This window comes from Primulina eburnea, chromosome 9 (genome assembly GCF_022965805.1).
Source record: "Primulina eburnea isolate SZY01 chromosome 9, ASM2296580v1, whole genome shotgun sequence".
In the NCBI taxonomy this organism is placed as follows: Eukaryota; Viridiplantae; Streptophyta; class Magnoliopsida; order Lamiales; family Gesneriaceae; genus Primulina; species Primulina eburnea.
The window spans coordinates 23,399,292-23,414,770 of NC_133109.1; the positions used below are offsets into that span (position 1 = coordinate 23,399,292).

The following is a 15,479-nucleotide window of genomic DNA, read 5'->3' on the forward strand; positions in this document are numbered from 1 at the left end:
CTCACACACCAAATAAAAACGATATAAATATGAATACCAACTCTTCTGAAATGATTTCGTTGTACATGACCTTTATTTATGTTCCAGGGAAAGCAACACACTAAAAAAAAACATCAGTAATATAAATCTGAAAAAAAAAATGAAGGAAAAACGATATAAATATGAAAATAAATATTAACAAGATTTATACAGTCTAAAAAAAGATTAATAAACAGATTTACTCCGAATATAATATGTATAAAAAAATATTATATTCGAAAACTGCAATTACACTGTATATATTGGAAAAATAAATGTTTGGTTTTCCAGATCTGGTGTCATGGATGGAATTACATCCTCAAGTATATTTAGAATAGGTCAGAATTAGTGAAAAAACCTACACAGAAATATTTCTCCTTCGTAGATATGTGCTAAAATACATAAAATGCTTACTGCATGTGTAAAAATCTTAAAATTTAGGATGTAAGGTTTGTCTTGGGACTATCCAAACAAGAATCTCGACAAACACAAATTTATCCTTTACTACAATGAAAATTTAAAGAAATAAAACATAAACACAAACATTCGAAGTAAAAGTGAAAAAAATATGTGATCTTTCTCAAGGAATGATCTTTAGAATAGGTAGAAAAAATTAAAATTTAAATAAATATAACAGAAAGCAAAAAATAAAATAAAACCAAAATCAATCCAACAAAATAAAAGAAATCATTTGATTTTTCAGATCTCAAGTGTGGAATAACTTTAAATAAAGCTCCAAGTTCCAATCTGATATTGCTGAAATCGGTGATGCTAACTGGGAGGTCGGACCTTCACTGGTGGAGCTCGGATCAAACCTTCGAAGGGTGGTTGGGAGGTCGGATCTTCACCTTAGGAGCTCGGATCAGACACCTCAAAATCAAGAAACGCAAACAAGAGTGTTAGAAGGGGCCGGAAGGTTGTTCCGGTGTAGCCCCTCCGACGCTCAAGTCAGAGAACAGAAAACTAAGAGAGAGTAATGTATGTGCAGAGAGAATGTGAATATATGAATTGAATAAAGAATTAACGAAACTTGGTATTTATAGGTGAATCATAGAGTCCTAATTTTGGTAGGTCTAGATTCTCAGAATCTTCGGAAGATTTGGCTAGATCTCGTGCCAGATTTGATTAGATTTTTAATGGGATTTACCTTTCTGGGCTTTGATTTCTGTGGGCTACACGCTTAATGTCTGAGTAAGAGCTCTCGTAGGTATGAGCCCGCCTGCCGCCAGGACCTTGTGGGAGCTCGGCCGAGGCGCCTCCAATCATCCCGATATCAACACCAAGGAGGTCGGCTCAGCTTCACGCTGGGAGGTCGGCATGGGAGATTGGCCGTGGGAGGTCGGCTGACCTCCCCAATCGATGGACTAATTGTTGGTAAGTCCTGATGTGATGCGCAATAACCTTTAACCGAGCTTCTTGGATGTTCCGAGCTTAAGACGACCAAGCCAATTGACGTTCAGACGAATGAAATCCTTCAGCTGAGGTTACGAGCTCTCAATGATACCGATATGTGGTGACGAAGTTTAGATGCTGAGTTTTTCGGCTGAGCTGAGTTTTTGATTGTCCTGAACTGGAAGACGAGGTTCTCGGCCGATCTGAATGACTAAGCAAAGCACACCCCCACGCTGAGTTGCGGCAAAGTTTTAGCTGAGCGGAGCTGGTACTCAAAGTCTCTAACCATGCTGATTAAGTCGTCCTTACCCCTGATGAACTGATCAGGAGCTGAGGTTCCCAGTTTCGAGCCCTGCTGGTTCTCGAGCCAAGAATGAAACGTCACTGTCACCTGTCAGTTTAACGGCCAGTTTAACACATCCTGAGACGATACTAGCCGTCCACCTCATCTGGATTCAACGGTCTGATTTCTTCATGGTCCTTCTATAAATACTAACCACCCCCTTCATTTCATTTTCCACTTTCCCTTCGTTTCACCTCGACCCCGATCTCCCACGAATTCCTCCTTTTCCTCAAACTCCCGCTCTCCCGATCTTCAGTAGGTATTGTTTTATGGCCTCCCCCAACCGTTCTTCCCTATCGACCTCCGAGGGCATATTCCGAGAGGTGGATCAGTATGATCCCCTCACAGAGGTCGCCTCGGGATCAGGTGAGCGTCCTGAGACTGTGGGGGTCAGCTCCCGCCTCTTTACTGGTGATGATGGGGCAGCCCTGAACCAGCTCAGTCTCAGTCACCCCGAGGAGCCAATCAGGACGCCTGACCCCTGGTTTGAGCTCCACCATTCGTGGCTGGATACCTCGGATGAGCTTCGCATCCGGGCTCTTTCTTATGCCCCAGCCGATTATGATTTTATATTCCCTCACTCTGAAGAGAGAGCAAACAACCCCCCTCTCGGATACTACACTTTCTATCAGGATCAATTAGAGGGTGGCCTTCGTTTTCCTCTTCCCCCTTTCTTCCAACAGCTCAGCCAATTTTACCAAATTCACCTCGGCCAGTTTAACCCCAACGCCTTCCGTACCCTATGTAATTTTGTAGTTCTTTTCAAAGCCTTAGGTTTTGAAGTCGACCCCATTTCCTTTTCCCACTTCTACCTCCCCAAGAAGTCAGAGGAGGGTCAGTCCGGCAGCAGCGGGGAGCTCGGGACCCCTCAGACTGATGTTGTACCCCTGCGTCAATTCAAATCGGACCCTCATTCCAAGGTCTTTCGCTACAGATCCAACCTCTATGATATGTACCGGGACGACCACCGGATTATAGGAGCAGGGCCCTCTGCCCTGGCTGGAGCCGTGCTTCAGGACGTCGTCTCCGAGGCTGATGCGGAATTTCTCCAAAAACTTAACTGGTCCGAGCTCGTCACGAGGTCCATTGCTGCCAGCGCCGAGGTAATGTTTTTCAATTAATCTTTTGATGCCTTATCTGAACTTGGCTGAATGCTATTATTATTTTATTTATTTTATTTTATTTTTATTATATTTTTTTTTAGGCTGCCCTGCTGAATGCCGAGGTGGCTTTCCGAGCCACCAATTTTAGGAAGCAGTCCTCGAAGGATGCCCGGGCCTTCCAGGCGACTTCAACCGAACTGGATAAAAAATTGGCTGACCTGACGGAGGCCCTCGAGAAGAAATAGGCCAACTCGAAGAGGCGGGAGGATGACATGCGCCAGGGCTTTGCAGCGGAGGCCCTGAAATTAAAGAACGAGCTACGCATGGCGGAGGTCCAGCTCGAAGCGTCTCAGGAGGAGATCAGGGCTGCTCAACAGGTGGCCAAGACCGCTCTTGCCGACCTGGAAAATGGGTCTGAGGCTTTCAAGGAGGACTTCCTGAAGTCAGAAGAATTCACTCTTACTGTTGCTGAGAAGGCTCTCGGCTTCATATACGTGGGCTTTGAGGGGGCCGTGGCTCAGTTCAAGGAAGCTGGGTATCCTCCCGAGGGGTCCTCAGCTGTTTTTCTCAATGCTCAGAAGGTGGTGGATAACCTCCCCCCAGAAGCCCCAGAAGCTTGAGTAGCTTAGATCCCCGTCCCAGCTCATTCGCTTGCTTTATTTTCTTTTGTTTGTACGGAACTACTTAAATGAAAATTTTATTTCATTATTTCATCCCGCATGAGGTCAACAAACGTAATTCAAACTTGACAAAATTTAAACTTGGTGAGGTCACCCTGAGAGGTCGGCTGGGCTTTTGGAGCTCGACCTCACACTTAATAAAAATAATCTGAGGGCTTAATAAAAATAATCTGAGGACGTCAGCCGATCTCTGGGGCTCGGCCCACCACTTAATAAAATTAGTCTCCATGGGGTTACGCTGATGGAGATCGGTTGGGCTCTTAGAGTTCGGCCCCACAGTAAATTGATATCATGCCATGACAGCTCGGCCATGGGACTTCGGCTAGCCCCTTAACGAAGATAATTTGGTAGGATAAAACCACGATGAGCTCGGCTCGGCCCTGGGACTTCGGCCAGCCACTTAGCGATAATAATTTGGTAAGATAAAACCACGATGAGCTCGGCTCGGCCATGGGACTTCGGCCAGCCACTTAGCGATAATAATTTGGTAAGACAAAACCACGATGAGCTCGGCTCGGCCATGGGACTTCGGCCAGCTACTTAGCCATAATAATTTGGTAAGAGAAAACCACGATGAGCTCGGCTCGGCCATGGGACTTTGGCTAGCCACTTAGCGATAATAATTTGGTAAGAGAAAACCACGATGAGCTCGGCTTGACCATGGGACTTCGGCCAGCCACTTAGCGATAATAATTTGGTAAGATAAAACCACGATGAGCTCGGCTCGGCCATGGGACTTCGGCCAGCCACTTAGCGATAATAATTTGGTAAGATAAAACCACGATGAGCTCGGCTCGACCCTGGGAGCTCGGCCCAATACTTTGTAAAATTTTGTACAAGCTTTAATAGTAACGTTCATGCCGATCTGAGGTGGGCATTAATATATGTTCGGCGTGATCGTAGCGTAACCAGGGTGAGGTGAGCTCTGGGCTCCTGAACTGGCTTAGGGTGAAAACCTTTTCATACTTGGCGTAACCAAGATGAGGTGAGCTCTGGGCTCCTGAACTGACTGAGGGTGAAAACCTTTTCAAACTTGGCGTAACCAAGATGAGGTGAGTTCTGGGCTCCTGAACTGACTGAGGGTGAAAACCCTATTCAAACTTGGCATAACCAAGATGAGGTGAGCTCTGGGCTCCTGAACTGACTGAGGGTGAAAACCCTATTCAAACTTGGCGTAACCAAGATGAGGTGAGCTCTGGGCTCCTAAACTGACTGAGACTGAAAACCCTACTCAAACTTGGCGTAACCAAGATGATGTAAGCTCTGGGCTCCTGAACTTGACTGAGGGTGAAACCCTATTCAAACTTGGCGTAACCAAGATGAGGTGAGCTATGGGCTCCTGAACTGGTTGAGTGTGAAAACCCTATTCAAACTTGGCGTAACCAAGATGAGGTGAGCTCTGGGCTCCTGAACTGACTGAGGGTGAAAACCCTATTCAAACTTTGCGTAACCAAGATGAGGTGTGCTCTGGGCTCCTGAAGTGACTGAGGGTGAAAACCCTACTCAAACTTTGCGTAACCAAGATGATGTGAGCTCTGGGCTCCTGAACTGACTGAGGGTCAAAACCCTATTCAAACTTGGCGTAACCAAGATGGGGTGAGCTCTAAGATCCTGAACTGACTGAGGGTGAAAACCCTACTCAAACTTGGTGTAACAAAGATGAGGTGAGCTCTGGGCTCCTGAACTTGACTGAGGGTGAAAACCCTATTCTAACTTGGCGTAACCAAGATGAGGTGAGCTCTGGGCTCCTGAACTGACTGAGGGTGAAAACCCTTATCTGCAATAGTTTTTAACAAAAACGCATAATTTTGTTAAGAGGTCTGAATAAAGTATGAAAACACGATGTCCTTCCAACAAAAGTAACTGACATAATAAAAAAACTAAAGCTCTAACAATATCTAAGCATAATATTTGCGGAGGTGAAAAGCATTCCAAGGCCTCTTCAATTTCTTCCCCGCCAGGTCTTCTAAGTAATAAGCACCTGAGCTGAGCTTCTCTACAACTTTGAACGGTCCTTCCAATCTTGGATCTAGCTTTTCGACCTCCATTTCTTGAATCTTCTTCCAAACCAGATCTCCAACCTGGAAGCTCCTTTGAATGACCCTCTTGTTGTAGGTTTGCGCTATGCGTCTCTTATAGGCTTCCATCCTTATGGTCGTGGCTTCCCTCTTTTCTTCCACGAAATCTAGGTTCGTTGCTCGCCTCTCATTGTTCTACTCATCAAAGAATATTACTCGGGAGGTTTCTTCGCCGATCTCTGCCGGAAGAACTAACTCATTCCCATAAACCAGGCTGGAAGGTGTCTCCCCGGTGCCAATCTTTGGAGTAGTTCGATGTGACCAAAGCACACTGGGGAGTTCCTCCACCCATTTTCCTTTTGCATTCCCAAGTCGGGTTTTAAGGCTCTGCACTAAGGACCTGTTGGTGACCTCCACTTGGCCATTGCACTGAGGATAGGCCACGGACGTGAAGTGCTGTTGAATTTTCATCTCCTTACACCAGGCTTGGATCCGGTTTCCCTGGAACTGTCTTCCATTGTCAGATATCAACTTTCTCGGGACCCAAACCTGCACACAATGTTCTTCCAGAGAAATTTGAGGACCTCGCTCTCAGTGATCTTAGCCAAAGCCTCAGCCTCCACCCACTTCGAAAAATAATCAATGGCGACAAGCAAGAATTTCTTCTGCGCTGGGGCTATAGGAAAAGGTCACACAATATCGATTCCCCACTGGTCGAACGGGCCACAATACTCTTCATTAGTGCGGCTGGTTGATGTTGGAGCTTAGCATGACGTTGGCAACTGTAACATGAGCTGACGACGGCTAGGGCGTCCTTTAGCATAGTTGGCCAGAAGTAACCGCCCAGGAGTGCCTTCCGTGCCAGGAAATAAGATCCCAAGTGATTTCCGCAACAGCCTTCATGAATCTCCCTCAGCACATAGTTGGATTGCTTGGGGCCTAGGCACTTGAGCAGAGGTTGAGAGAATGATCTCTTGTAGAGAACTCCGTCGATAAGTATAAACCGAAGGCTCCTCCATTTCATCCTATATGCCTTTTTCGGATCTCTTGGCAGCTCCCCATATTTCATATATCCCAATAATTCAGCACGCCAATCATTGTCTTCGGGTTCGAGAGATGGGGAGAAGAGAGACAGACTTAGTTCCACTTGGACTACCACATCTCTCTTCTTCAAGCTGTGGAGTGAGCTCGCCATTTTAGCAAGGGAGACAGCTCCTTCATTTTCTTCCCTCGGTATCTGCTTGAAATAAGTTCCGTGAAAAGCTCTCTAGCCGCTTCTACCGCTTTTACGTATTCCACCAGCCTTTCATTCTTGACATCGTAAGATCCATTCATTTGATGGGCCACCAATTGAGAATCGGAGAAGATGTGAACCCGAGCGGCCCCAACTTGCCGAGCTGCCCTTAGATCTGCTAATACTGCTTCATATTCTGCCTCATTGTTGGATGCTCGGAAGTCTATCCGCACAGCCAACTTTAGTTCATCCCCTTTTGGAGAGATCAATAATACTCCAACTCCGCTGCCTTCATTGGTGGATGAGCCATCCACATAGACTTTCCAAAGGTCCTCTACCTCGACATGCAAAGTCTCAGCCAGGAAATCGGCTAAGGTCTGTGCTTTGATTGCGGTCCGAGGTCCATACTGAATGTCATATTCTCCCAATTCAGTGGTCCATTTCACTAACCTTCCGGAGATATCAGCATTCGTCGTTATTTTCCCGAGAGGGCTATGAGTGAGGACGGTAATGGGGTGAGAGAGGAACTATGGCCTCAGTCTTCGAGTTGTCGTGACTAAAGCTAGAGCAAGTTTTTCTACCGCATTATATCTGAGCTCTGCTCTTTTGAGTGCGTGGGAGATGTAATATACGGGACTCTGTTCGGTGCCTCTCTGCTTGATCAAGACTGAGCTTACGGCCGCGTCGGTGGCCGAGAGATAAACATATAACTGCTCCCCCGGAGCTGGATTGGCTAGTATGGGGAGCTTGGCCAAATATTCCTTCAGATCATTGAATGCCTTGACGCATTCCTCATCCACTCAAACTTCTTAGCTTTCCTAAGGACACGGAAGAAGGGCAAACTTCGGTGCGCTGCTCTCGAAATGAATCGTGATAAAGCCGTGATTCTCCCGGCGAGCTTCTGGACCTCCTGGAGATTCCCAGGAGGTGACATAGATTGGATGGCCTTTACTTTCTCGGGATTAGCCTCAATTCATCTTTTTGTTACCATGTATCCCAGTAATTTCCCGCTCCTGACTCCGAATGTGCATTTTTGTGGGTTAAGCTTCAACCCATAAGATCTCAAGGTGGCAAAGGTCTCGCGGAGGTCGACTATGAGGTCTGCCAAACCTTTGGACTTTATCAGAATATCATCCACATAGACTTCCACATTTCTTCCGACCTGAGCTGAGAAAACTTTGTCCATGAGCCTTTGGTAGGTGGCTCCGGCATTTTTTAACCCGAAAGGCATTACCACATAACAGAATGTCCCCTCAGAGGTGATGAAGCTCACTTTGTCTTGGTCTTCCTCTGCTAGGGGGATCTGATGGTATCCCTGGTAAGCATCCATTAAACATAGGTACTGGTGACCTGCAGTGGAGTCAACTAGTTGATCTATCCTTGGTAAGGGGTAACAATCTTTTGGGCAGGCTTTGTTAAGATCTCTGAAGTCGACGCACATTCTCCACTTTCCAGAGCTTTTTGGGACCAGGACAACATTTGATAGCCATGTCGGGAAAAAGACCTCCCTTATGTGCCATGCCCTAAGTAGCTCATCCACCTGTTCCTTTATTACCTTGTCCTTTTCGGGACCGAAGTGCCTTTTCTTTTGTTTGATGGGCCGAGCTTCAAGAAGTATATTGAGGCGGTGTTCTATGACCCTGGGGCTGTCCCCTCGGAGCTCTTGTGAAGACCACACAAATATATCAAGGTTAGCCTTCAAGCAAGCCAGCAGGTCATGCTTAGTTTCGAGGTCAAGATCAGCCGCCACTCTAACACTTTGTTGGACCCATATTTCTATTGTTTCCTGGCTCTTCTTCTAACGCAAGCTGAACCTCTTTTTCGGAGATCCCTTTTGGTTGGGTCACAATCATCCCCACCTCGGTTCGGGACCTTTTGACCTCCACCTTTACCTCGTCTACATAACAACGTCGTGAGGACTTTTGATCTCCTCCTACGACTCCTACTTCATTCCCCGCAGGATATTTCAGCTTTTGATGATAAGTGGAGCTCACAGCTCGGAAGTCAGCCTAGGGCTGGTCGGCCAAGTATACCATTGTAAGAAGAAGGGGCATCCACCACAGTAAAGCATGTCATTTTGGTGATGCGGTGCAGTCCTGCCCCTAAAGACAAGGGAGCATGATTTTTTCCAATGGTCTGGACCTCATGTACTGTAAAGCCAAATAAAGGCGTAGAGATAGGATCAAACTCGAAGCCTTCCACCTTCATTTGATCAAGGGTTCTCTTGAAAAGAATATTAACTGAGCTCTCGATGTCGACAAAGATTATTGCGACATCATAGTTGGTGACAGTAAGGGTGACCAATAAGGCGTCGTTATGAGGCGCCACAATACCTTTTAAATCATCCGGCCCGAAGCTAATAATAGGGTCAGCTTTGGGAGCAAGGTCCAACCCCAGGCTCTCTAATCTTCGACCAGGAGCTTTGCGAGCTCTGCCTGAATCCCTGTCGGTGGCGCCGCCCGTTATCATATGGATTATACATGGGGTCGGATCGTTAGCTATCTGCTGGACCTGAGGTCCTTGCTGTCGTGGGGGGTAATTCCGACCACCCTGGTTGGGTTGGTTCTCCGTGGGTGGTGGTCTTTGGTTCACCCCGGGAGGTCCTCGGCCTCTTCTATTATCTTGGCCCCTTATTTCCGATCGGGCTAAGAGGTTCTTCATGTGAGGGTCTCTCTGCATGATCCTTTGGACCTCTTCACCCAATCTCTGGCAATCATTCGTAAGGTGACCGTATTCTTGATGGAACTCACAGAACTTATCTGAAGGAGGTAGACGCGGCCCCCTCTCGGCCTGTTTTGGGCGTTCTAACTTTCTTCTTTCTTCACAAATTGCCATGGCTCTTTCCAAGCTCATGGCCAATGGGACATAAGGGAAGGGCCCAGGGCCTCGGCCCCTTTCCTCTGCTCTTTCCGCAGGTCTCTTCCTGCTCGGCTCCACTTTCTCCTTCCCCTTATCACCGGGTAGGACATCCACTCGCCTTTGCCTCTGTGCGTCCTCAAGGTTCACGTATTTCTCAGCTCGGCTAAGGAGCTCATCATAACTCTGGGGGGGTTTTTTCACCAAGGAATTGAAAAATTGCCCAACTCTTAGCACTTGCGTGAAAGCGTTTACCAAGGTTTCTGTTGCTGCCGCAGGGACCTCCAAGGCTGCACTGTTGCGTCGCCTAATGAAGTCCCTCAGTGAATCTGCATCTCCTTGTTTCAAACTGAACAAACCCAATGACGTCTTCAAATATCTCTTGCTTGTAGCATATTGGTTAATGAAAAGGGTGATAAATTCTCGGAAGCTGGTAATGGAATGTGGTGGGAGCAGATCGAACCACCTCTGAGTGGGTCCTACCAGGGTGGTAAGGAAGACCCGGCATTTGACCCCATCTGAGTATCGGTGGAGCAGGGGGGAATCGCTAAACCTCTCCAGGTGTTCCTCAGGGTCAGTACTCCCATCATAATCTTTAACAGTTGGTTGGCGAATGTTAACGGGGAGGTCCTCATTCAGTATTTCGGGAGAGAGTGGGCTTTCTATGTCCAGCAAGGGAGGTCGGCCTCCCACTTGTCTGCCAAGCCTCCTGACTTCCTCCCATATGGATTCTAGATGTTCAGGAGGAGGAGGAGGAAGATGATTAGGAAGTTGTTGTGGTGGTGGTGATGGGGTCCGATTTCGGCGGAGGGCCTCATCTACAGATCTGTTAATCAACTGGGCCAGTTGATCTAGGCTAAGATCAGCCACTCTTCTCATTTGACCCCCTTCGGGACCTCGGTTGCCACCTGCAGGGCCTGTTCTTCTACCTGTTCGTCCCCACATGTCTACGTCTTTTCAGTATATTCCCACAGACGGCGCCAATTGATATTGCTGAAATCGGTGATGCTAACTGGGAGGTCGGACCTTCACTGGTGGAGATCGGATCAAACCTTCGAAGGGTGGTTGGGAGGTCGGATCTTCACCTTGGGAGCTCGGATCATACACCTAGAAATCAAGAAACGCAAACAAAAGTGTTAGAAAGGGGCCAAAAGGTTGTTCCGGCGTAGCCCCTCCGACACTCAAGTCAGAGAACAGAAAACTGAGAGAGAGTAATGTGTGTGCAGAGAGAATGTGAATATATGAATTGAATAAAGAGTTAACGAAACTTGGTATTTATAGGTGAATCATAGAGTCCTAGTTTTGGTAGGTCTAGATCCTCAGAATCTTCGGAAGATTTGGCTAGATCTCGTGCCAGATTTGATTAGATTTTTAATGGGCTTTACATTTCTGGGCTTTGATTTATATGGGCTACACGCTTAATGTCTGAGTAAGAGCTCTCGTAGGTATGAGCACGCCTGCCTCCAGGACCTTGTGGGAGCTCGGCTCGGGAGCTCGGCCAAGGCGCCTCCAATCATCCCGATATCAACACCAAGGAGGTCGGCTCGGCTTCACGCTGGGAGGTCGGCATGGGAGATCGGCCATGGGAGGTCGGCTGACCTCCCCAATCGATGGACCTTCTTATATGGGAGGTCGGCATGGGAGCTCGGCTGTTGGAGGTCGGCAGACCTCTCCAATTGATGGAACTTCTTATATGGGAGGTCGGCTGGGATAACCTCCCAGGTGACCTCCCGGGCTTCTTAGAATGCTGGGCTTCCAACAAGATGGGCTATCGAGAGCGAGCCGAGCCCATCCTCCATCCGGGGGTATCACAATCTGAAAATAATGTGCAACATGTCTCTTCAGAATGCACATTTCTCTTGGGAATCTCTGAAATCGATCCAACTACTAATCATGTTGTCGAAAAATATTGATTCCCATGAAAATTTACAAACTTCAAACAAATGTGTGAGTTTGTACTGTGAGATTCGAAAAAATGAAAATTGGAGAAGCTGACTGAAAAATGAGAGCTTGAGCCGACATGTGTAGTTTATATACTCCAAATAGCTAGGTTACACTCTTTTTTGGGCCTAAACACACAATGTCCATATGTCAAAATATTAAATGTTATATTGGGCCTTTATTGATATGAAATTTGTGTTGAATTCAATTTGAGTTGGGCCTTTGTTTCTATTTTAATTTTATACAATTATAAGTTATGTTACATGTTAGCAAAAAATAAACCCAATCATAATCCAAAAAATAAATTTGAGGTCAGATTGGAGTGTAAAAATTTAAACATGTACAATTTATTTTCTAAAAACTTAATATTTTTCATTTAATTAATCATTTAGAAACAATCGGAGTACTAAATATAAATTTATAAACACATGTAACGTATTTATCTTATTTAAATAAAATTTCATATCTAAGTTTTTTAAACTTAAATATTTTTATCATGATTATATTTTTTCAACAAGATTTTCAGGTTGGCAAGTTAAACTATTTAATAGGATAGATTATACTTTTGTAAACACACGAAACATAATTATCTTATTTAAACTAAATTTGATTATCATATTTTCAAATATAAATGAATTTATTATGATTATAGAACCGGTTCGGACCGGTTCCGAAGTCACCGGACCGAGAACCAGTAGGCACCGGTCTGAAACCGGTCCGGTGGAACCAATAAGCATGCCTAGTTGTTGCTTTGACCATCATCTTCTGCATCTTTATTCTCATTTTTACCTTCATCATCGAGCACTACTGGATGAATCAGAGTATGAGAATTTAGTTATTTTTGTTCGTAGGCTTGACCGATGGTTTCAGTTTCTCAACTCTTGACTCAAGCCCCTCCATAACATCTTCATAGAACTGCATCAAGAAACAACAAATTATAAAACTAACTATAATTAGCTTCAAAAAAAAGGTCGAGAAGAAAAACTAAAAGATACAACAAGCAAATCCAGGTAGTGGTAAATGACACATCCGGATAAATGTATTCCTACACCTGGATCCATGGTTCGCTGTCGCGGTCGCGGGGATCGGAACGGATGCTACCGTTCCAGTTACAATGAAATTTCGCGGAACGGGTATTTTAAAAATATATTATAAATATATAAAAATTAAAAATTTTGAAAAACATTTAGAAATATGAAAATTAAAATAAATATCATTTAAATAGATTATTTGATGTAAATAAGAAATTAAAATATTTTTAATCCGGTTAGGAACCGGTTCCGAACCGGTTCCGGTTCCAAGATGAAAAACAATCCAAACCAAGACCGGTTCGACTTCTATTATACAGGTTCCGGTTCGGTTTAAACCGGTTCCGAACTATAATTTATTATATTTTACTATATAATTAAAATTAGTAATATTAATGGACAATTGTTTATTTAATATTTTGATTGCAAATAATTGTGATTACATAAAAAAAATTAACAGAATAACTTAAACATTTATTTTTACAATTGAACATGAAAATTCATCACGATTTATTAAAATATATTTGGAATATTCTGGATCTTCGTCGGAACTTGAGCTTTGGAATTCGTCGATCGCGCCAGAGGTCCTATTCTTTTTTTCTGCTGCAAACCAATCTTGTAGGCACGTTAGTATGGAAAGTGTTTTTGGCTTTAAATTAGTTCTTTGGTCACCAATGATCCTTCCACATAGTGAAAATGCTGATTCGGAAGCAACACTTGAACTTTGAATGGGTAGGACATATCTTGCAATTGCATATAACACTGGATGAAGTTTAGAATTTGCTTTCCACCAATCAAGAACATCGAAATTATCCGTACTCTCAATATATTGACTTAGATAAATTTGGATCTCATTGTTATTGGTTGTTGTCACCGATTTTTCTTTGAACTTTTGTCGTTTCAAACTTTGAAAGAAGTTCAGTGCTCCACTTTTGCTCTTATATGTCGGCATCTCCTCCGGCTGCGCACTCGGTTCATCACATTGTTCACTAGCATACAAATCAAACAATTCTTGGAGAGAATGCATGATTGACTTCTTTTGATCATCAACATTCTTGCCAAGAAATTTAGCATAATATTCAAAAAACACGTCTAATCCTCCTTGATTTTGAGTAGGATCAAGTAATGTTGCTAAACCATGCACAATTGGGATAGTTTCCCAATATTTTAAAAATTTGTTTTCCATATTTGAAACAAAATCACGCATAACAGAATCATCGCGATATTCAATAAATTTATAAAACATATTGAAAAGCAAAGGTAGAAACATGGTTGAAGTAGGGTAGTTAATGCCAGAAAATTTTTCGGTTGCTTCTTTAAAAATTTCTAACAAAGAAACACATTTACTCAAAATATTCCAATCATCACTTAGCATTAAATATTGTGTTGTAATATTATTATAATATGGAGTAACTAAATCTTGAAAACGTAATAAAGTATGAAGCAAGTGATATAAAGAATTCCATCTAGTTTCAATAGGAAGAGGAAATTTTTTAAATTTAATTCCGGTTGATTCGACTACTGTTTTCCAGTCACGTCCATATCTTCTTTCACATAATAATTTCCCACATAATTTGAATTTTTATATTACAGTGGACATTTGTTCATCACATGCACATTTAACACATAAGTTGATAATATGACACGCACATCTAACATGAAGCAAATTACCTTCTAAAATTGGTTTTAGTGAATCTTTAAGATATTTAATTGCAAGAGTATTGGCACTCGCATTATCTAACGTTATCGACATTATTTTATTTTATATGCCATAAATCTTAACAACATTTAAAACATATCTGGCTATAGTGTATGCGTTGTGACACGATTCTAAATGATCTAGCGCTAAAATTCTTTTTTGTATAGTCCAAGTTTCGTCAATCTAATGACATGTAACAACAAGATATGATTCATATTTTAAATTAGTACAAATATCAGTTGTTAAACTAACTCTACTAGAAATATTTGAAAGATGCGATTTTAGTGTTTATTTATATTCTTTGTAAATATCAAAACAATATTTCTTAAGTGTGTGCCTAGAAAAATATTGTGAAAACCAGGTTGAATAGTATTAGTAAATTCAAAAAAACCTTCTTGTTCAGCTATTATTAAAGGTTGACAACATTTGGTAACAAACTTTACGATGGCTTTCCGAGAAATTTCTTTTGTAATTGTAAAAGCTTTACCACTAAAAGGATTAATTTGTTGTTGTATTGGTTCCCTACCGAATGGTTGTAGCGTATCAGGGTCAAGTTTATGTACCTTAACTAAATGTTTTTTCAAATTACCGGTACCACCGAAACCACCACCCGTTTTGTAAGAATACCTCGTTTTGCAAATTTTACAAACGGCAAAAGAGTTAGTCGTACCTTGTTGTTCAATATCAAAGTGATCCCAAACTTTGCTTCGCTTTGCACGGGCTGTCGTCGTGCTCGTTGACATTGAGTTGCTTGCTCGAGTAAACGATGACGTCCCTACATCTTTGTCAGGGAGTTCAATGGTTTCTTCATTCTTGTGGCCAGGTTCGACTTCATCAAAGTCGGGGATGTAGCCAAAATGTTCACCAAAGTCGGGAGCGTATTCGCCACCACCACCACGACGGTTTGAAGATGATGCCATTGAAATTCGAATTATTTATTTGAGTAAATTGCGAAATAATAAATAAATAACAATAAAAATAATACGGATTATAGATAAAATTATAACACAATTATTGAATATATTTGGAGAATGATAGCAAAGAAATATATCGATTGTAGAGAAATGAGAAGTTGAGAGAAAATTGATATGTGAAATATAAAAAAATGACTTGTATTTATAGATGATTTTGAGGGTTAAAAAAAAAATGATTGCAGTTTGTGGGGGC

General features: G+C 43.3%; 1 protein-coding gene across 1 annotated transcript; it reads right to left on the bottom strand.

Annotated features, from left to right (window-relative positions):
• Positions 1–5,434: 5,434 nt before the first annotated feature.
• On the bottom strand, positions 5,435–10,523 carry LOC140840813 (uncharacterized). Its single transcript, XM_073207979.1, has 7 exons — positions 8,822–10,523; positions 8,603–8,730; positions 7,777–8,484; positions 6,836–7,195; positions 6,344–6,791; positions 6,139–6,230; positions 5,435–5,749 (listed from the first exon to the last, which is right to left on the bottom strand). Exons 1-7 carry the CDS (start codon positions 10,521–10,523, stop codon positions 5,435–5,437), a joined length of 3,753 nt encoding a protein of 1,250 aa, XP_073064080.1.
• Between the last annotated feature and the right edge of the window lie 4,956 nt (positions 10,524–15,479).

Excerpts from the sequence above, each read along its gene's own strand:
- LOC140840813 (XM_073207979.1), bottom strand. The coding sequence starts at position 10,523 with ATGAGAAGAGTGGCTGATCTTAGCCTAGATCAACTGGCCCAGTTGATT. Across the intron at positions 8,731-8,821 it reads TGCCCCTTCTTCTTACAATG|GAGTCGTAGGAGGAGATCAA; the intron begins GTATACTTGGCC and ends GGAATGAAGTAG. Across the intron at positions 6,231-6,343 it reads CCTAGCCGTCGTCAGCTCAT|CCCCAGCGCAGAAGAAATTC; the intron begins GTTACAGTTGCC and ends CTTTTCCTATAG.